The following is a 21,127-nucleotide window of genomic DNA, read 5'->3' on the forward strand; positions in this document are numbered from 1 at the left end:
AACACCAGGGCTTGGCCTGGGTTTATGCAAAACTTGAACATTAAATAACAAACCTGTGTTTGTATATCACAGCTGGTTAGACTTCTTGACCTTTCAGCTGAAGCAAAGCCACAGAGGTACATCTCAAGAGCAACTCGGCTTTGTCAATCATTACAGAAGTAATGGCATCCCAGCATAATGCTTAACTCTAAACATATTCATGGCAACACCCTCTGTGTTAAAATCTGGAAGAACCACAGTTAATGGTGCATTTCAGCCACGGGCTGTAAACTCCAGTGACAACCTATTACTGACTGCTGAACAAACTGGGATTGTCCCTTCCGAGGGGATCAGAGCTACGTTGCAAACCATCTTCTACCCCTGTTTAACCACATCTCCTGGCTGGCTCTATAGGAATTGAATGTGCAGTAAAATGTGTCCCTTGTAAAAAGCATTGGGGTTTTTTTCAGGTGCATTTTCCTGGCAAACCCTGACAGCTGCATTACAGCAGCGCTGGTGCTGGTGGTGGTTGTCTCGGGCTGGGAAGGGCTTCTTCCATCCTTGGTGCAGGTTCAAGGTGGTAGGCACAGTGCACAGGACATGGTTAGAGCTACCTCTGCTTTTTCTGTAAGGCCAGTATTCCATCTGAAGGCAGCATGCCATGGAAGTGTGGCCCACTGCACAGACACCAGTGACTCTTTATTTGTAGCAGGTCCTGTAAAATGCAGCCGTGGGTTAATGTGGAACTAAGCCTCAGCAGCAGGAATTTGTGAGCAGCTATGAAAATACAGAAACAACTGCAAGGTGCTGACCTTAAACCAGTGTTCCTTTAACTTCTGTCACCTGTTTGTGTCCCTGCAAACCCAAATTTGCTCCCTGGCTAGCGGTAATTTCTGAGGCGCAGGAAGCCATTGGGTAACGTGTTCTCTGGCTGCAGGCACAATGTGCAGAGGAGTTTTAAAAGCACCAAATTACAGAGGGTAAAACACTGCTGCAAACAAAGCTCTTCCAATGTTTCTCACATTAATAATGTGGAGACCTGGAGCTTTGTGTTTAACTTCATGGATCACAGCAGGAACTGGAGTTCTGTCTTTAACCTTCTTCCAGGTAACCAAACCCTTCACTGGGACCAGGCTGATTTTAGGGATTTTATGAGGGGAAGATTCCAACTTTTATAGAATTTAGTCATCAGCTTATTATTATTATTATTATTATTATTATTGTTGTTGTTGTTGTTATTATTATTATTATTATTATTATTATTATTATTATTATGTGAAGGACTTTTTTCAGGACCTAATGAATTTGGGGGAGATTTAATGCTCACAAAAATTCCAATTAATGAAGAGAAAACTTTTGTCCTTTATTCTGTCTGTGGCTATTGAAATGGAAGAGTTTGGGGCTTCAGCAGCGTGGGTGGGTGTTTGGCTGCTCTGACAGATTCCTGCCTTGGAGCAGATGCACTTTGCTGCAGTTTAACTACGCTAAGGTGGCTCTGCTGGGCTGGTTTGAAGTTTGATAAAAGAGAGTCCAGAGACCGTCATTCAGCCATGAAGAATACTCAGGATACATGTAATCACAGCAATCAGCTATCTGCTTTTGACCTGTTATTTAATAATCAGTTGAAGTGCAAAAAACCCCAAAATAATTAAAATATCCTGCACCAGGGCGCATGTGTGACATGGCAAATTAGCTCAGTTTTAAAAGGATGTGTCTGGAAGAGTTGAAGCTTCTGTCTTTTTCTCTATTCCTCATTTGGGTTTCAGCCACTTGTGAAATTTCAGATAATGCTTTATATGAAAGACTTACTATACCCAAGGACCTCTGATGAAGCTAGAGATTGAAAGGCAGTGTGTGCACAGGATCAGACACAATATAGAGATTATGGGGGGCATTTCTTTCTGTTTACAGTGGCTTGAGCTTAGCATAACAAGAAGAACTTATTAATTAGATATTTAAAATGAGGTCTTTCAGTTATGCATATTTGATACAAATTTCTAATTCAGAACAGAGCCTTCCAGTTTGACTCAAAGTCAAAAATCTCTAAGTGTTTTGGATATATGCAGAGGGAAATCCAAAGTAATTACTTACAAATTACATTCTAATAGTTTTTTGCAAGAAATAAATCTAAATTCCTCTATCTTGTTCATTCTGTTTTCCAGTGTTATCACAATTCTATACCTGATCTGAATTTTTTGTAGCAACATTGGGCAAGTGTAATAACACACCTAACACGAGTCAGCCAAAAAAATCTATTGAATTGGATTCAATTATACTGATGAACTGCTCTGGTTACTTTTTGCACAGATAGTATGAAACTGAGGCTAATATCTACAAGGCTTACAAAAATAAACTGGCTTGAGCTGAGAGTAGAAAATATACCTGAAAAACAAGTTTCAGGTTCACATATTTGCAATACCTGAAACCTGACTCTGGGAATGATGCACCACTACTGAAAACAGGAAAATGCAGGGTAGAGCACACTTCTGGTCAAAACAGCTCCAATTTTCTGCTGTATTCACAATTAGCTGCCCCAAAAAATGAGCCACAGAACAAGAATTTGATAACGGGGCATTTTCAGCAGGTATTTCTGAATAGCAAAGCCCAGTGCAGTGAGCAGGTCCCAGGCTCCAACTGGTGTTTCCCTGCTCTTGTCTTTCCCTTTTTCACATCAAAAGGAATGCTTTCTCCTTGGCCTAGCTTTCATCTGCAAGCTATTGAATATTTTGAGCTCTTGGTGAGGTTCTCTTGGCTGGATTCAAAGCAGAGACCCACAGAGGCAGATCCCTAAGGAGAGATCTGGGTTCAACCCTGCAGGACCAGCACTCATATGGCTCTTCCTCTCCAACTCCCCACTCTAAGAGCAGTAATTATACTGGTAAATTGTAAAAAACAAAACATACCTTCCCTCTGTGATTTACATGTGTGTTTTCAGTCAGCAGACTCTGTGTCAGACTGTGAGCTTGGCGAGAGGTGAGTGTGGCTTCATTCTCCCCCCGCGGCTGCCCCCTCCCCAGGCTCTTTCAGGGCTGCTGTGCTCCTGCCTGGCACACCAGCACAGCAGAGGAATGAGAGAGGAATTTTCCTTTTCCAGGAAAAGGCCATTCAGGGTTGGGGTTTTTTTTCAAAAGAGGAAATGGAGGCTGGCAACCCTTTGGGTTCTCAGCAAAAATGCTGGTGGCAAGTGCCAGTGTTGAAAGGCAAACAAGTGGCACTCTGCTTCTGGCATCATCTGCATTGCTCCCATCCACACAGAGAAACTTCTAATTTAATTTTTAATGGGCTCCCTTCATGGAAGTAGACTTCTCAATCTTCTGCTTGCTGGTGGTGCTTGTCTTTGTGTTGGTAGATGTGCTGGGGTGGGTACAACAGCCTCCTCACACTGGACTGAAAGTCCTTTTAATTCTTCCCTTTTTAGGTGCATTGGACAGAGCGATGAAAACTTTAGCATCTGGTATGTGTGGTAAGTTTCAGATCTGCTTGAAGGGGAAAAACTGGCAAATAATATTCTTTGATGGATATATGGAGAGAAAGGCATTAAGAGAGACTGATAGCTAGAGAGCATTGCTCCTGGGCTGTCCCTGTGTTCTGTCTTTACAAACTAATGGAAATCATTTATCCATATCCTCCTCACTGTACGCTGACAACTGAGCTGGGAAAAAACGATGGATGATTTCAGGGAGAAATGTTTGAATTTCCAGCCAGCACTGGCTGCTGAGCACTCAGGAGTGAGCCATTGGTTTCTGGGGACCTTGATCATGTCCAGTGTGCTGGTGGGGAAACCGCAGCATTTAAGGGCTGTTCGCAAAAGATGTTAATGGATATGTTAATTTGCGGACGTGCAGCCATCTGTCGGTGCTGCCCGCAGATGGTGACGGCTCTGTTCCTCCCCTGCTGCCTCTGCCTTAGGTTCCTGCTGTTGTTTTTCCTGGCCGTGCTCCTGTCCTGCGGGATCTGCTGCTGCCTGCAGTGCTGGCTGAAGCGGCGGAGCTGCCTCCCCCGGCGCACCGTGGCTGTCTTTGCCCTCAGCAGCTCGGATGCCTTTTGTGGTTAGTCCTGCCCCTGCTGCAAGGTCCTGCTGACCCTGGTGGCCTTACTGGGGTCCATCCATAACCCAGGGAAAAGCAGCCGGGCTTGAGTGGGTGCTGGGATGCAGGCAGGGGCTGTACTGCTGGTGAGCAGTGGGGTGTCCAGCTCTGGCCTCTTGGGGACATGTCCAGACCATGGACTGGGGGCTGAAGCCACATCTGCTTTTCCCTGAGCCATGCCTTGGTGCTGTCCCTGTTGTCCATGTGTCCCAAAGGTGCCTAGAGAGGCTTGGCCAGGCAAACACTGGAGGTGTGAGGGATTTTCTCCTCAGTGTCAGGCCACTCGCCAGCCTAATACATGCAGCCACAGGCTCTGGGGTCAGGCAGCCCTTTCCAGTACATGTCCTTCATTTCTCACTCAGGCAAAACTGTGTTGGTCTAACTCAAGCCACCCCAGTAGACGGCCTGACTGGCTAACACACCTTGGGGTCTGGTGGGTGCTGTTCATCGTGGCAGCCACGCTCAATATTCCCCCAGGAGCACCCAGGATTTGGGGACTGGACTGTGATGACTGTGTAGCATCCAAAACTGACCTGGAGTATGGCCAGCAGCATCAGCAGGCTGAGCCAAACAACATCCCTCCAAGAAAAATAAAGCTAATCCTGTCATTAGGCTAAGCCCTTCCCAGAGGACATATTACCTGCTTTCTGGGTGGTCATAGACAGTGTCTCCACAGGGAGGACCCACCCCAAACCCACCCAAATTCCTCTGTCCCAACTTCTTGTATCTGGAGTTTGTGGTGAAAGACTTTGTGATGCCATACTTCAAAAATGACATCCATGCCTTTCTTGTTTCCAAGTGGTTTGGCAGCTCCTCCTGGGCTCACCCTTCTCACTCCCACACTTGCTCTTCACGCCTGTCTGCTGTACAGTTGTGACTTTGCTTTTTCCCCAGCTACTGAAGCAGCTCCATGCCCATTCTCCGGATCCCTGAGCCCCTGCATGACTGCAGAGATTTCCTCTTCTCCTGCCCCATGCTTCAGCCTTGCGGGAACTGAATTGCCTCCGTCCTACGAGGATGTTGTGAAGGAAAACAAGCTCTAGACACCACATGTTGGCTTTCATTGATCCTGCTTGGTCTATCAGAGATCTTCCATCATGCTAAAGGAGTGTGAGATCAAATCAGCCCTTTCCACAGGTTGGCCGAGAGACTGAAAAGCAGCACATATTTCATCTGAACCTGAAAGACAAGACTAAATGCAACAGAATAAATGCCAAAAGTATGTGTTGAATCTGTCACAGGAGTTCAGCTTGACATTTTAATATCTCTGGATTTCAGGAAGCTTCCTCAAAGACCTGTCTGTATTTGGGGTTTCTGGCTCAGCCTCTAGATTTATCTCTCTAAGGCTGCTTGAGCTGGTGCAACCCCATGTATTTTAGGACCAAATGTTGATAAATGACTTGATAGTTACTTCTCAAGCTTGGGCTGCCTCCTTCACTCGGCACTGTGCCAAGAAACACCCTCTGGCAAAGTCATGTTGTTCTAATACATTGCAATGCAATCATGCCACTCTGTGATGAAGGATCGTTTGCCACATTTAAAATATTTAGCACAGCATATCAGATTTGTCTAGTGCAAAAGGCAGCAAATTTATGGCCAGGGAAGAGAAAACAGGAGACAGGGATTATGGAGGAGTAGCAGTGGCAGGAGCTGGTTACAGAGCACTAAAAAAAAAAAGTGAGTTTGCTCATTTGAGTTGTTCTTAATTTCACGGTGACTGTCCTCAGTACTCTAACCCTAGCATTGCCGACCAGAAGGCTTTGAATGGCCCAGGACCTACATGGAAGTTCCCCACAGACATGAATTAGGGGCTTAGGTACTTAGTACTAAGCTACAGAAATCTATTAGGCTAAAGAATGCCATTTTCTTTGAGGTGATCACTGCAGACAGTATGGAGAAATACTTTAAGAAGCCATCCAGACTGCCTTGCTTCCAAGCAGGATCAGCTCAACCAAATTCATTCCTTGGAGGAGGTATTAGCCTAACTAGTTCTCAAATTACTGAAGAAAGATGCTGGATTTCCCCTGTAGCTGGATCCAGATGAAAGCAAATATTCCCCTTTGTTTGTGGTGGGCAGGTCCCTGAAGGCTGATTTCAGCCTGCCTGACCTCTCTGTCTCTGCTCTCTCAGTGGCAAGGGCTGGGGGTGCAGTCAGACCTCTCTTGCTGCAGAGATGTCACCCCTGGTCCCATGCTCTGTACTCCCAGGGAGCCATGAGCCAAATTCGGGCAGAATTTTGGAATTTTGGAATTTTGGATTAGAATCCCAAAGATTAATAGAAGCCCAGAGCCTGCCTCATGGAGCACCTGTAGAGTGAGGATAGCACTAGCTCTCGTGCCCAGGAAGGAAACTGGGAAGATAAATGCACTAAAGTTTATCATATTCTCATAATGATTCTATGTAAGTACATTTTCTAGATGTAGAAGAATTTAAACATATTTTGAGAAAAAAATATTTGCCAGCACCACTGCAAATTATCTCCCTAAAATCTTATTTTAGAAACAGCTTTAATGTTTGACTCTTGTGTGAAAGGAAATAAATGTTACTTGTAGCCAAATGAATGTTTGTGCCAGCAGGCTAAAATATTACTGGATTTATTAATAAGAAAAATTTGCAAGTACGGACTCAGCCAGGGGAGAAATCAAGCAACTTCTGAGTGTCCTTTTGCTGGCTGAACTTAGTAAGAATTGCAGGTAATCAGCACCTCTCAGGATCAGATCTTTCATGTACATAACTGCTTCCACCACTCAACCCCTTCAATTTATGCCCTGAAGCATGAGATTTGATTATGTTTGTCGCTGCAGCTTGCATAGCCTGTTAGTGGGCATTAAATCAGCTGTCACTTGATTCCCACCTCCACACTGTTTGCTTCAGTGACCCCTTCATGGCACAGAACTCCACAGGTTGTCTGCATTATGTGCTGCATAAAACATTACTGCCTCCTGCTTATTAATGGCTCGGCTCTAAATAAATCGCTGCCTTTAATTTCACTGAATGTCACCTTCTAATCAGATGGCTGGAGAGGCTAACAAGCAAGGATTGCTCAGGTTCCGATGCCTCCAATCCCTCTGCCCTCTCTCTCAAGGGTTCCCGAGGTGGTAAATCCTTCCCCAGCCACCCAACAGAGGGCAAGCAAGACTTTCAGCACACAGGAACACGCGAGGGAAGGCTTTGTTCCCCTGCTACTTGTGTGCATTCGAGTGCGTTCAGTTTCATGTTTGAGGTGCTTTAATTATGCACAAAAGGAATCAAATTATTCCATCAGAACTGCAGCAAGTGGCTCAGAGTAAAGCTAGTGGCTGTCACGAAATCAGGCTCCATCTGTGAGAACCTGTGTGCTGCCGTACCTGTGCAACATGACAGGAGCCAAAGGAGCTTCCAAAAACTGCTGAAAGTCAGGAGGTATCTGCAAAAAAGAGCTTGGGTAGGGCTGCTGCAGGGAGGACATAAACTAATATTGTTGCTGGCTTGGGGTAGGGAAGGGAAGTACCCTGAGAAGGGGCTCAGGGCCCGTTCCTGATCACTGAGATGGATAAGAGAGTGGATTTCTTCCTTCTACAAAAGCATTTTGGGTGACCCCACCGACCTATTATTCCCTAAGGAAGCTGCTTCTCCCAGTTTGCCACCTCACTCCTGTGTTCTCCAGCAGGATGGACAAGGTTTCTCAAGGTCTGTGTTCCCATTCTTACACAAGCAGAGATTTTGCTGGATAATTGATATTTTTATAAGAACTCAGCTCTTAATGAGGGCAGTTAATGCAGTTTGGCTGATGTTTCCAGAATTGCAAGGAAAGAGGAACCGTTTCCTTATAATTCTTCACCTTAGGAATAGGATTCACCTTGGAAAAGCACTTGTCCTGCTATGACTCTCTGGCTGCCACTTGTCCTCTGACTTACACTTCCTGCTGACTTTGAGAAGAAATGGCAAACAGCTCTAGAGAAAGGCAGAAAACACTAGAAGGCAGATGTGTTTGTGGAAACTTGTCATCAGCAAGACCTGTGGGGGGAAATGGGAGCAGTGCAGAGGAGCCAATTGCTTGGTGACCATCTGGAACCAAAGACAAAGGGAACGTGGCTGGACTTTCACCTCTGCAGATTAAGAGCTGAATAATAAAGTCATAAAGTTCAACAGAACAAAACCAGAGGTAGCTGAGCCATAACAGGGCATCAGTTTGGAATGCCAGGAGGCTTGGACAAGAAAGATGGGAAAATAATTTATATGCTCATTAATTATTTGTCTTAAATTGTCATCCAAAATTCTGCACTATGGGCTGAAGACTTCTGTGCAGACGGGGCTGGGGACAGATGCCCGCTCTCTTTGGGTCACTAGATGGCACAATTCTGGCTCTTTTCCTCGCTCAAAGGCATTTTACAGCAGGAACCCAGGAGCTACAGGGAGAAAATAGTTCTCACTGCCGTAACGGCGGTTGGACAGAGTATTTCAGTCATTAATCACTTGGCCACAATATTTAACAGATGCAGAAGAGCAAGCTGTGGGAGTCCAGCCCCAGCTGAGAGAGAAAACCTTGCATTCTTGGTGGAATTTTACTTTTTTCTCTTGGAAAGTTTATGAAATGACTCTAAGTAGATGTGTCTAAGCTGGGACAAAGTCTTCAGCTGCTGAAGATGCATTGCTGCAGGTGTACACTGGGGTCTGAGCTTTGTAGCTACCAGAAAAGGTCTAGGCAGCCTCCAAAATCACTCCCCCATGCCCAAGGGCTGGTCCTATTTGTGCTGCTGCCTTTTGTGTGTCCTTGCAGGAGAGCAGTGATTCCCCTCACAGGAGTCAAAGCAGGTCACTTGGCAAAACACCTTCTGAACAAAACCTGGCTGTGGGTTAGAGAGCTGCAGCACTCAAAGGCAATTGTGTTTATTATATCCCACTGATGTTACAATGTGTAAGAAAAACACAGTTCTGCACTGCTGCTCCTGTCTACTGGAAATAATTGTACCAATTCTACTGAATTCGCACCAAAATCGCACGGCAATGTCAGTGAAAAAGCAGGAAATCCGTATTTTGGGAAACTGGTGCGGCTGCAGTAGGAGATAGCCTAGTTCACAAGGTCACAGTAAGAGTTAACACTAATTACAGCTGGAGATGTTAAAAACCCTCATGAGTGAGGCTGATGGAGGCAGGGAGAGATGCTGCAGGCAGAAAAGGACAGCCATTGCAGATGTCATTTTTTTCTCTCTCTCACTTGCCTGTATCAAAATGGGAAATCAATAGCTATCTGTAAGGTGTGGAATCAACTTAGCAAAGATCTTACCTGAACACTTTACTGCTTTCCATAACCTGCACACAGCTGGATCCCCGGCAGAGTGCACAGAGCTGTCAGGGGAGAGGACAATGGGGAGCCCCAGTTCAAGGAAGCACCCTGGGGCAGGCACACAGGGAGGAAAGGTAATGCTCTCAGCTAAATCCCTGACTCTCCCTATGCCCCGGGAAATGAAGGCTGAGGTGGCCAAACATAGAAAAACACCCCTTGTAAGCTAGTAAAAATATGGAGAAACCTAAAAACCTGTTGGAATTGATGGATTAAATGTTGGGCCTCAGCTCAGCTGGTAATTGCAGTTGAGCAAAAAGCCTTCATGACCATCAATGGCCATCAGGAGGGAAAAATCAGTCTATTGTCATTCCTAGTGAGCTGCTGCTGAATGGAATGCAGGTATGTATTAAGGAAATACTTTAATAACTGAGCTCACCTGATACATCTTTAGCCTTAGGGACTGGTTGTGATTTTGAAAGAAAAAAATAAGTTCTGTTTACTTTCTGGAAGGTTTCTTGCTAACAAATATAAAATTAAACTAGAACAGATCTGCATTGTTACCTGATAATGAGCTAATGAGGAGTGCATCCTGCAGTCACGAAACCAGTGTCAGTATTAAATCTAACAGGGATTAACAATTAAATATTAACAGTTGATCAAAACATCAGATAGACTGTCAGCAGAATTTGAATAATGAAACAATGCACTGGTTACAAAACATTAGCCTATCAAAACTAAGAGTTGCTGTGATCTTTTCCTGATCCACTTGTGCAGGAGATAGATCCTCAAAACCTACCATAGAGTTTGGCTAGAATAGAAGTATGATTAAGAAATTAACTCTTACTCTATACAGATACTGAAGAAGAGAGGCTCACAAGTGTTGATGGAATATTCTTCCTGATGTGCAAAGAATATCTGTACATAAATTCTTTGCATGTGAAGTGTATTTGAGGAGGAAGAGTTAAGGTGGTATTTGGGGTATGTGTGTGCTCTATTTTTGTACCCCAAGGAGGAGCACAGGGCTGGAGGGAATAAAGAAACTAATCCTTAATATTCACCCCTCATCAGGGCATAGACATTCAGTGCCCACTGAGGCACTGCTTGGTGTGACCCACGTGTTGCAAATCACAAAACAGCTCCCACCACCTTAAAAGGAGCTGAAGACCATTACAACAAAGGCCCAGGGTCAAGCACTGAACAGGAGAAATCAGTGGTCTGAGATTTGTAATTATACCTGCATTTCTTCTCTGCTAAACAAGAAATAAATCTTCCTGGCAAGAAATAACCTTTGTGCTCAGAAAAAGTTATAGAAAACAGCATCAAGAGGCTGGCAGGCATCCCTGAGTGTTTGTGGGGTGGCATAATGTGCTGGCTGCACAGGCTGGGGAGTTTTTGATTCAGAGTTGATGATGTCTTTGCTGGGAACCTCCTCCCCAGGAGCATCTCTGAGCTGGGTGAGCCAGGCTGAGGCTGCCTGCAGCATCTCTCCTCCCTCGGGGAGGCTCAGGCAGCATTTGCCTCTCTGGGCAGAGTGGGGATGTGGGCAGTGGAGCAGTCACTGAACACAGCTCTGCCTCTGGGCTGTGTTCACCCTCCATCTCCTTCCCTGTGTGTCTCTGAAGGAGCAGGGGAGCAGGGACACAGCCCAGGAAGCAGATCCAAAAATGTTCCCGGAGTTTCCCTGCCCTGGCAGAGAGTATCAGCAGTGTCAGCTCCCCTCCCCCAAAGACCCACAGAAAACACATTTCTGATGTGGCTGTAAAAAAGTTTAAAAAAAGAACATCAACCACCGAACTCTCTCTGAATGCAGTTCCTGCAACACCAGACAGAAATTCCTGTCACCTCCAGATCTCTTTGTGCATTCCTGGTATAATCCATGAATTCATCACATCACTCATAACTCTTGTACTCGTTGTCTCTCAGGACCTTGTAAAAAAGCCTCCATCACCTCTCCTACTGTGTTTACATCTGTTTGATATAGCTCATCTGTTGGCAGTAACCTGCTCTCAGTTTGGCTGACATAAACGTCTGCCAGCCCAAGCAGCACGAACTCTGCAGGCATGAGCCTCCCTTGCCCAGGGAGAGCAGAGCTGCCACCAGGGCTCTTGCTGAGATGGTTGTGCTGTGCTCTGAGCCCTGTGGAGGTGTCTGGGCCTGCAGCAGAGCCATACAGACCTGCTGTTTTCTGTTTGTTCCTGGCCCCAGGTGCTTCTTGACTTGGAGCCAGGTCAGGGCTGGGTTATGTTTTGGCCTTGCTGGTCAGTTCTGTGCTGCAGTACAAGGTGCTGCTTCCAGGATAACCCATCAGAGGACTCAGCCCTTCATTTTCCATCACAGGAGTTATCAGAAGCGCTGCTTGGGATACAGCTCACTCCATCCTCAGCCAGCCCATCTGCCTCTGGCCCACAGAACATAAGGTTTCACTTCACACTGTCTGGGAGAAGGAAATGCAGCCTCCCCATGGAGCCCGTGGAGAAAGCCTACCTCTGGTAGTGCTTCAGCACCCACAGCTGGGCACACCCAGCTGAGGCTCCACCTTTGTTTCTCTACTGCCCCTAAGCAGATAAATCTCTGTGCTGGGAGACTTTTCTCAACCCTCAGTGTCCATGATATGGTGTGATGCCCATGGTCAGAAAGGACTGAATTTGGACAGTTCCTACCAACCCTAAGAAAACTCTGTCCCAGCTTCTCCCTCTATTAAAGGCATGAAAGAATGCTCACAGCCATCCTTAGGGAACATACTAAGCCAAACAGGGTTTTTCCTCTCCTACCCTAGTGAAGACCTGGCTGATGCTCCAACCTCATCCAGCCTGGATTGCAGCAGGGGCAGCAGTCCTGAACTAGGTTTAAATACTTTTTGATGGAAAGGGACAATAGATTTTAGTATCACTTATCCTAGTTTCTAGCTAATGTAGGTATATTGTAATGCACAAGTTCAGATTTTGGATCTTCACTCACTTTGTCCAAGCAATGTTTTTATTAAGCAGAATGAAGATTTACAGATTTACAGATTTACAGATTTCAGCAAGTTTAGAGCATTTGTAGTGTGCCTTTTAACACTGACTGAGAAGGACTGTATTTTTCAGGGAAGAATGCACCTGTATTTACAATCTTTTCTCAGTGCGGAGGGTCATGGACCAAAGAAAGGGTCAGACATTTAACACAGCTCTTATCTCCTGAAAAGCTCCCCAGCTGCCTGTAAGAGGGGCAGACCCCCATACTGAGTGCACGGGGTCCAGATGTTGGTCAGACAGTCAGTCTCTCCCTTTGACAGGATTTTCTCCTCTGTGCACTGTTGACACATTGCCAGACATGGAACAGATCCATCTTGCAGTTTGGGGATCTTCATGCAGAACACTGCAGTCTGATTCACAAATGGCTGATTTATCTCACTTCTACAACAGTGTTGAGACAAATGCTGAAAAGAGTTTATGTTGGTTATTTCAGTCTGTGCTTATGCAAGCGGCCCATCATCACTCAAGACAAGAGAATTCCAGAAAGCAGGATCTTCTGAGTTTACTTTCTTGAATGAAAGGTATTTTGAAGCTCTCATAATGCAAATGTGGCATACAGCAGATCCTTCAAATTCAACTGCATCTGTATCACAACCACAAGAGCTTGAGTCTCTGTGCAATCCACTACACATAAAAGCAGAGCTCTTTTTGGAGCACCTACCTCCTCCTCACACCCTTGTGTCCACTGCGTACATTTTGGAGGTGGCTGTTGGCGAGGATGGAAAATGCGCGTTTGTTACGACGGTCGCAGCTGAGGAATAGCCTTTCCTCAAGGAGTAGGCAGAATGAAGTCTTCCAGAACTGGTCTCTGTGAGGCACAGGGAGAGAAATAGGAACTGCTAATGAGTGTTTGGTGACTTTCAGCTGCAAAGTTTCGTTATTCAGGGAAAGCAGCACTCCAAGATGCGACGTAGTAACAACACACTTTATGTCATGTGTTACATGACACCTCAGCTCCTGCATGAAGACCTCGATGTGCTTTCTAGAGCTGCCTAAGACTATTCCCATTTACAGGTGAAAATAACACCACTGGAGATGAGCAACCATGCCAAAGGCCTTTCCCCACCCTGTGCACCTGTAGCACACCCTGAGCAGTGGCTCTACCCCTGAGCTGTGCTTCAGCTGTGCCTCCTCACCTCTGAAGAGATACATGCAGCAGGTCAGCAGGGACCCAGACAAGAAGCAGCCAAGTGACCCTGCCATGCCGAGCCAGCAGGACCAACCAAACTTGTACTGAATGCCCAGGAACACGTTGTGGAGGAGCAGAGAGGAGCGCTCCACGTAGACATCCACGGCGTACCACACGGAGCCTGTGATGCCAGGGAGACCTGCAGGGCAGGAGAGAGGTCCCACACAACCATGAGGGATCAAATCTAAAACTATAGCTGCTGTCTGCTGGGTCTGATTTCAGGGTGGGAAGACCTTCCTGGGATGGCAGGTTTTGACCCCTGTCCATCCATGCTCAGCCTTTGGTGGATTCATCCTGGCCCCTGCTGATATCCTGTGCTGCCAGGCAGAGGCTGCTCCTCACGGCTTGGCACTCACACACACCTCCAGCACACTGGCAGCATTCAGGTTTCTGCAGCAAAAGGCAGAAAGCTCCTCCCCTCTCAGCTGCTTGTAAAGCTGTCTCCAGAATTTAATTTTCTGAGCTGTTTTGATTTTCAGAACTTTGATGATGTTTTTCAGACAAACTTTGAGAAGTGAATGGAAGATGTTTAAAAGAGCCTCTTCACATGTTTTACACATGCCCCCAGTGGCTGGGGTGAGTTATTAAATCTGTTTAGACTGAAGAAGAGATAGCTCTTTGATATTTGCATTAAGTCAAATGATATTATTTGATACCTAGTTGGCTATTTATTTTTGTATTTAAAATTCTCCCACTGGCTGTAACAGCAAAGCACCTCAGCTACTTGGGTATTTATCACCTAGAAGGGACAGACGTGTTATTATCCTTTTATTAGAGATCCACTGCAGAGATTTTGGGCTAAGTAACTTGCCCAAGGTCACACAATCTGTGGCAGAGCCTGGATCCAAACCAGGATGCCAGGACTTTCTAGTCCTTCAGCAACTGGTCTAGAGAACTGCAGCAAGGTGTCTTTGCCATATCCACAGCCTTGACTGCTCCACAGTGAAACAGCAATAAATGGCAGTCAGTCAACTCAAAGCCAAGTCACCTGGTCAAACTGACCTGAAAGCAGATAAACTTAACTGAGTGCTGTTCGAGGCAGAAGAGGCTGCATTACACAAATAAATCAAATAAAGATCCTTCCTCCTGCAGAAAATCACCAACCAAAATAAAAGAAAGCTTTTAAAGCTTCCCCACTTTGCCAAAGGGTGTCCTACAGAATGGGAATGCAGTGGGGAAATACCTGCAAGGAGCAACATAACCCCAGACGCCAGGCAGATGCGCAGCTTGATGAGCGGCTCATCGGGAAGGAATTTCACACAGTCCAGTCCCAAGACCAGGAAGAGAAATCCAAATCCTGACAGGATGTCTGCTGTTATCATCATGGCTCGGGTCAGCACCAGCTTCACTGCAGGACAAAAGCAAATCATTCTAGTGCACAAGGAATGGCAATGTGGGCAGGTAATGGGGTCAGATCCCGTAAGAGCATTTTTTTTCTGGTGTTTCCTTTTTCCAGCTTCCCCTGGGAGTAACACCTGACTGAGAAAAGAAACATGCCTCTGATTATCTGAGTAGAAGAGATACTCTTTGTCTACACTCAAGTGTCCCCACCACTCGTAGAAACATCTCTGACTCTTACGTACCAGAATGCTCGGCGTAGATGGAGTCGTACTCATCACAAGTTTGGATGCCATCAAAAACGTTTGTGACACATTCCCACCACAGGCCACGGCATTTTGTACTCACCTGTGGATTGAGAAGACAAAAAAAGACCATAGGTTAAAATATCCACCAACACAGCAGGTGGTCATCTTAGCTCTTCAACAGAAATCCTGGTCCAGTTACAATGATGGTAAACCAGAATGTTTAGCTTGAAGAGACAAAGCAGAAGGATGGATGAAAAGGACAGTATTTTCTGTGTCCCTAATAATGTTTTTACATTACAGCAAAAGAATTTGGACTAAGCATTAGGAAAAAAAAACCTTGCCTACTTGTGAGGATAAAAATTTTGAAGGAAATTTCTGGAAGGAGCTGGGGGGTGGCTGACCAGAAGGATATAAGTGTAGGTTTGCTCTCTCATTGCCAAACACTTGTTCAGGCTGAGCTGGGCAGGGCCATGGACCAGACAGCCTGAGACTTTGCTGTGTGTGCTCCCCTTCCTTACACCATCCTCGTGACGGAGGAGCAGCAGCTCAGAGAGCAGGAGAGGAGTGCAGAGGAGTCTGGATGTGAGCCCCTGTGCAGACACCTGGCGAGGGCAGCCCCCAAATGACTCAGCTGTAAACACTGGCTGGAAAATGAGAGGCAGCCGGTGCTGATCCTGGCCCTGGGGCTCCCGGTGTGCTGCCAGCCATGGGACCACGTGTGGCCAAGCCACAGTCATCACTGAGACATCCAGACTGGGGCAGACGATGCAGTAGCATCGTGGTTAATGGTCTCTGCTCTCCTCAAGCCGTAGATACCATTCCCAGCCCAGCCTTCCATAAATCACTTTCATATGGGAGGCGTTTTCATTACCAATGCAAATATGGCAACAAGCACCTCTAAAATATTCCTGGAATTGCTCATACAAGAAGCAGAGTTAATGTCGGTGCAGCTTTGGACTCCAGCCCGCCCACTGCTGCCAGCGACAGCCGCTGCAGTTAATGGAAAGAGAAACTCTTCCAGCAAATGAGTTTCACGCAGGGGAAGGGGACCAGGCTTGCTTGGATGATGCAATAAATTCATTTTTCTTACGCTGTGTAAATCACAAAGCAGATAATAATATATCTCAGACACATAATAAAGTCTTATTCAGGATGTACTGAAGTCTGTAGCCAACCTCAATATTTTCTCCACATCACAATGTCTGAGCCAAGCTGTGCACCTCCTCTGTGATACTGCTCTCTGGATCAAAGGTGAGGGTAAATGGCTCTCTGCTTCAGACCGGCAGAAGAGATACTATTTACATTTGAACAAAAATAATCTACATGTTTCGTTTCATGAAGATGAAAAGTGCTTAACATTTCTGAGAATTTCAGGGCATATTTAATGAAAAATATGATGAAAAATGAGAAGCAGCGATGGAAAAAAACAATTTCATTGATTCTGTGCTTTTCAAGAGAGCATAGTCTTGTAAAACAATTTGCCATATTTTCATTCAATGTATTTTTACCATGGCCCTCTTAATGCAGTTGCCGATCCTTTCCTGTCTTAACTCACCATTGTTCAGGCTGTGCTTGAAATTAGCATATTTTTATTAAATTACATTTTGTTCCACTTGCATTTATATAATTTTTCTTTCTTTCCAAACCACCATAGGCTTATTTATACTACTCTATATTCAGCTAATAATGTCACTTACTTCCTCACTTGCTGATATTATTACTGTTTTTTAAACCCTACAAGCAGCACCTACATCTACATTATTTATAAAGAGACTAACAGGATTCCAGGCTTTGTCACCCTCCAAGCAAAACAGAGGTCTTAAGCACAACAGTTATGGTCTAGCTTGTGAAATAACCCCCTTCCCAGACTATCAAAAATTTTGTTAAGGTTTTTCGTTTCTTTAGATATTTCAGTTGTCTCTACTCCTGCTAGAGCCAGCAGGGGCAAAGCAGGAGCCAGCCCATCTCCACACAGCCTGTGTGCAGCCAGGGACAAATGTCCTATTGCCTGCTGCAGGAGGGATGGGTGTCACTCTGGGGACCTGTGGCTGCCCTGAGCCGCTGCTGAGCTATTCTGGTTCCTGCTGCTGAGGGCCAGCACTTGCTCCCCTCTGCTTTGTGCACTGCTGATCCTTCTGGCTTTCTTAATCTGCTCCCCAATATAATCTGCTCCCCAGAGTTAATCTGCTCCCCATCCACCCTTGGGCACCTTCCCTTGTGCTGGCAGCACAGACCTTCAGGCACACAGGAACTCGCTGCTGTAAAGGGCACAGGGGTCGGGGCATGGAGCATCCTGCGGGGACATGGATTTCCCCATCCCATGGCTGGGATGTGCTACCGTGTTGGTAGCACAAATTCCCCATCACCTCTCTCCCCCCATAGCAGATCTGCTCCAGCTTCCCTGGCCCCAAACGAGGACTCCCTGAGCATCCAAACATCACAGCTCCTCATCCCCTGCTCCGATTACGAAACACGTTGCCACGACCTGCTTTCCCTAACACAAGTATGCATGTAAAACATGAACTGCATAATGACTGTAATACATATAATTATATCCTATCCATAATGTATAATTAATATTAAAATAATTCTCATACAGAAAAAAAAAAAAAAAAAGGAAAATTACAGAACAAGCACACACACTTCTGGGGAAAGCGGAGAAGACAAACACGTAAGAGATGTTAGTCACAGTGTTTCACCGCACTCTGAGAAGGTGCCAGCAGACAATGATTACAAGCCCAGTTTGAGAGTAAAACAGGCAGCGTTTAACAGTAGTGGTGGTATTTATAATCCACCCGCAACAGGGAGGGACTGTCTACACAATACAGCACTCGTTGAAAAGCACATTATGGGCTTTTTCCACTACAAACTACCGCAAAAATTGACCCAGCCCTGTCTTGATGCTTCGCAGGGAGTCACCAACTTAAACAACATTCTGGATAGCTGTAACCTGTTGTTTCTGAAGGGAGGTGAGGGGCTGTGGAAGCTGAGTCAGGGCCCCTGCAGCCTCGCTGGCAATCCCTGGCCTCTTCTTCTTGGGATGTTCCTCTCCAGTGGGACCACACTGAGGGCTTCATCCTCCCCAGCTGCTGGGGACCAGGGTCAAAGGCAAGCAACCAGCCAGGAGCCAGCAGCTGCTGAAGGATGGAGTTCCCTTCTCCTGGAGTCAAAGTTGCCTAATTTACCCTTTTTCCAGCTGAAAACAGGAGTCACTGAGGACTCTATGCCTTTCTGGCAGTGGACATTCCCCTGTATAGAGAGGCAGTGAGTCATTAGGGTCATTAAGGAGATCAGTGGTCAGGTATTAAGGCTGGGGGCGTTTTGCTTCATTATTTAGTATTCACACTCAGAGCCGGAATGTGAGAATAGTGGTTGCTAGTAACCAAACTGGGTGTTAATGGAGCACTTCGGACAGCCCATCCAGGTGCCTTTGTGCCAGGAAGACAAGGTTACACAGCCTCAGGGCAACCGACCTTTACTGGACTCACTTTGCTCAAGAGCTGGGCTTCTCTCATCTGGTTTTCCTCCCAGCTGGATTCTCTTGCCTCTTCTGAGTACATTGATAACTTCATCTGAGTACTTCTTAAAATGAAAGAACCCATCCAGCATCACTGGATGCACTCTATTTTTAAAGAGGCTCACTGGGCAGACACACTGACCTTCAGAACTGCACTGTATTGGATCATCACCTCAGCACTTACATCCACCTCTCAAGGTTTCCGACAGTCAGATTGTCAGGATTTCTTGTAGTAAAGGAAAAAAATAGTTTTTCTTGTAATTAGTTTTGTCCTTCTTTCTTTGGATAATTCACCCCTTCATGTGCTGCAGCTAAATTCTGCATTGCAATCACTGAGGGCAGAGGAGCTCGAGGTTTCATATGCTGGATAGCAGATAGAACTTGTCCTCCTGATACATTCAGCCAAACTTTTTGTCCTGGAAGGTGTTTCACCTTCACTGCCTAAACAACCCAATTTGCCAGAGACCAGCTCCTACACTATGGACCTGCAGATTAAATGTACAGAAATGAATGGCCGTGTTGGGAAGAAAACTACAAATTTACAGTATTGAATGCTGAAGAAACAGTGATGATTTGGGGCCTGGAGTCTTTGGGGTACACCCTGCCTGTAAGCAGCAATCTGCTTCCTTGTTTGCAATTAACTTTTACCAATACCTTTCTCTAATATGAGAGTGCTACTGTCCACATGAGTTCCAGGAGATATTGAGTCCCCATGCTCCCCTTAAATTTCTGGTAGGCCTGTAGCTCAATGGCTGTTCAGAAAAAGACTTGAAGAACACAGTTGTACTCCACCAAGAAGTCCGAATCACAGAGCTAGAAACATCTCCAAAATATCCCTGCAGGCTGGAGGTACAGGATAATTTCTCTCAAGTTCATGCACATCTAAATCTAGAGCCTGTAGATCTTTCCTGGACTTATTAAGTAAGAGCACAGCCTGGATAAAAAAGTCTGGCAAAGAGAATTACACAAAGTACCACTTTTCTCCTGCTCTTGCCACAGTAATTATTTTCATACTCATCCACTGTCATCCAGCACAACAGGGAGAAAGAACATGAGAGTGGAGTGGAGCAATGATACCAGGAGCAAACTCTCTCTAAGACACATTGATTTTGGTGATCAGGCTATCCCTTACCTCCAGGGAGTCATCAGCATTCACCATCCAGCAGTCTGTCCAGGTAGATATTATCAAAAGCCCAACAGAGAAAAAAGCAAAAAAGCAGCCCACATATTGGAAGAAAAACTTCATGCTCAGCACATGCAGGGGAGTGTGAACAGCAGTGCCCAGCCCTGTTGCTAAAGCTGGGGTAGAGACAGAGTTTCAGTGTCCCAGATGATCAGCACCTTCCTGCAGTGACCACGAAGAGCAGGACCTCCTCACTTGTGCAGATGGCATCAGGTAGTGATGGCTGCAGGAGCGGTGCTCACCTGCCAGGGGTCAGGAGGAGGGTGAGAGTGCCCACGGGAGCTGCTGCAGCCAATCCGCCCTGCACCGCTACAGCTCTTGTCATGCCTGACTGAAGAGAAACGGGGCTGTGCAGCAGTGACACGCAGGAAACTGCAGCCCTGGACTGCCAGGGGAGGCAGGGATCGTGGCAGGTTGTGCCAAAATTGGGATTAGAAAAAGGCTCAAAACTTGTTCTCTGGGGCAGAAGTTTTGAGCACTGCTGAGGGTCACAGAGAGGAGCTCTCATGTGCACACACACATTTATTCCTGTTCAATGGTTTATGCCTTAGCAGGGAGCAAATATGAAATGTCTTGGTATAGATCCCACGCTCCTTGGTTGTTGCCCTCTTGGTCTCTGATGCAGTGATGAACTCGTTCAATGCAGAAATGTCACCAGGGAGGAAACGGAAAAGGCAAAGACAAAGGCAAAGGAAAAGGAAAAGGAAAAGGAAAAGGAAAAGGAAAAGGAAAAGGAAAAGGAAAAGGAAAAGGAAAAGGAAAAGGAAAAGGAAAAGGAAAAGGAAAAGGAAAAGGAAAAGGAAAAGGAAAAGGTAGCAGTCATGGGCCTTCAGAGCCAATATCCACCCCATCCCAGATACAGAACTTTACATCCTGAGTTTAAGTCAAACCTCAATACCTCTCATGCCCTGGGCCTCAGTTTGTTCATGGCATGAGTACAACTCCCATGTGGAAATCTTGAAGTTTTCGGACTAGTCTCAGTCTGGAGGATTTCAGTTGGTTGGAATTTCCCTGTTTGCTTACTCTGATTGCAAACTCGTGTTTTCCTGCAGCACTCTGCAGATGACCAGGGGTTACACAGGCTGCCAGGGGCAGAAGGCTGGAGCCTCTGTAAGAGGCTTCTCAATGTCTTCTCTCCTGCAGTGCTGGAAAAGACATCAGGGCTCCAGAACACCTTTCAGGAAAACCAAAGGGGAGTGGAACTAGAAATTCCTCCCACCCAAAAGGTACAGATGTACAGAAACCATCGCATCCTCAATGATTTTTATTTTTGAATATAAAAGGAAGCAGGACCAGGCTGAAGAC

General features: G+C 45.9%; 2 protein-coding genes across 5 annotated transcripts; one reads left to right on the forward strand and one right to left on the reverse strand.

Moving 5' to 3' along the window:
- Window positions 1-871: 871 nt before the first annotated feature.
- TMEM207 (transmembrane protein 207) lies at window positions 872-7,057 on the forward strand. 2 transcript variants are annotated; one of them, XM_023933052.2, is made up of 5 exons: window positions 872-1,086; window positions 2,915-2,952; window positions 3,398-3,442; window positions 3,889-4,028; window positions 4,962-7,057. In XM_023933052.2, the coding sequence occupies exons 1-5, from the start codon at window positions 991-993 to the stop codon at window positions 5,108-5,110; spliced, it is 468 nt and encodes a 155-aa protein (XP_023788820.2). In that variant the 5' UTR covers window positions 872-990; the 3' UTR covers window positions 5,111-7,057. The 2 variants fall into 2 exon arrangements, with proteins under 2 accessions (XP_023788820.2, XP_023788821.2); XM_023933053.2 differs by having other exon boundaries at window positions 3,398-3,433.
- Window positions 7,058-12,298: 5,241 nt separating this feature from the next.
- Window positions 12,299-20,021, reverse strand: CLDN16 (claudin 16). 3 transcript variants are annotated; one of them, XM_023933051.2, is made up of 6 exons: window positions 19,772-20,021; window positions 15,120-15,222; window positions 14,720-14,884; window positions 13,484-13,675; window positions 13,009-13,155; window positions 12,299-12,751 (listed from the first exon to the last, which is right to left on the reverse strand). In XM_023933051.2, the coding sequence occupies exons 1-5, from the start codon at window positions 19,883-19,885 to the stop codon at window positions 13,016-13,018; spliced, it is 714 nt and encodes a 237-aa protein (XP_023788819.1). In that variant the 5' UTR covers window positions 19,886-20,021; the 3' UTR covers window positions 12,299-12,751; window positions 13,009-13,015. The 3 variants fall into 3 exon arrangements, with proteins under 3 accessions (XP_023788819.1, XP_023788818.1, XP_023788817.1); XM_023933050.2 differs by having other exon boundaries at window positions 12,299-12,930; XM_023933049.2 differs by having other exon boundaries at window positions 12,299-13,155.
- Between the last annotated feature and the right edge of the window lie 1,106 nt (window positions 20,022-21,127).

This window comes from Cyanistes caeruleus, chromosome 10 (assembly GCF_971803275.1).
Source record: "Cyanistes caeruleus chromosome 10, bCyaCae1.hap1.1, whole genome shotgun sequence".
NCBI lineage: Eukaryota > Metazoa > Chordata > Aves > Passeriformes > Paridae > Cyanistes > Cyanistes caeruleus.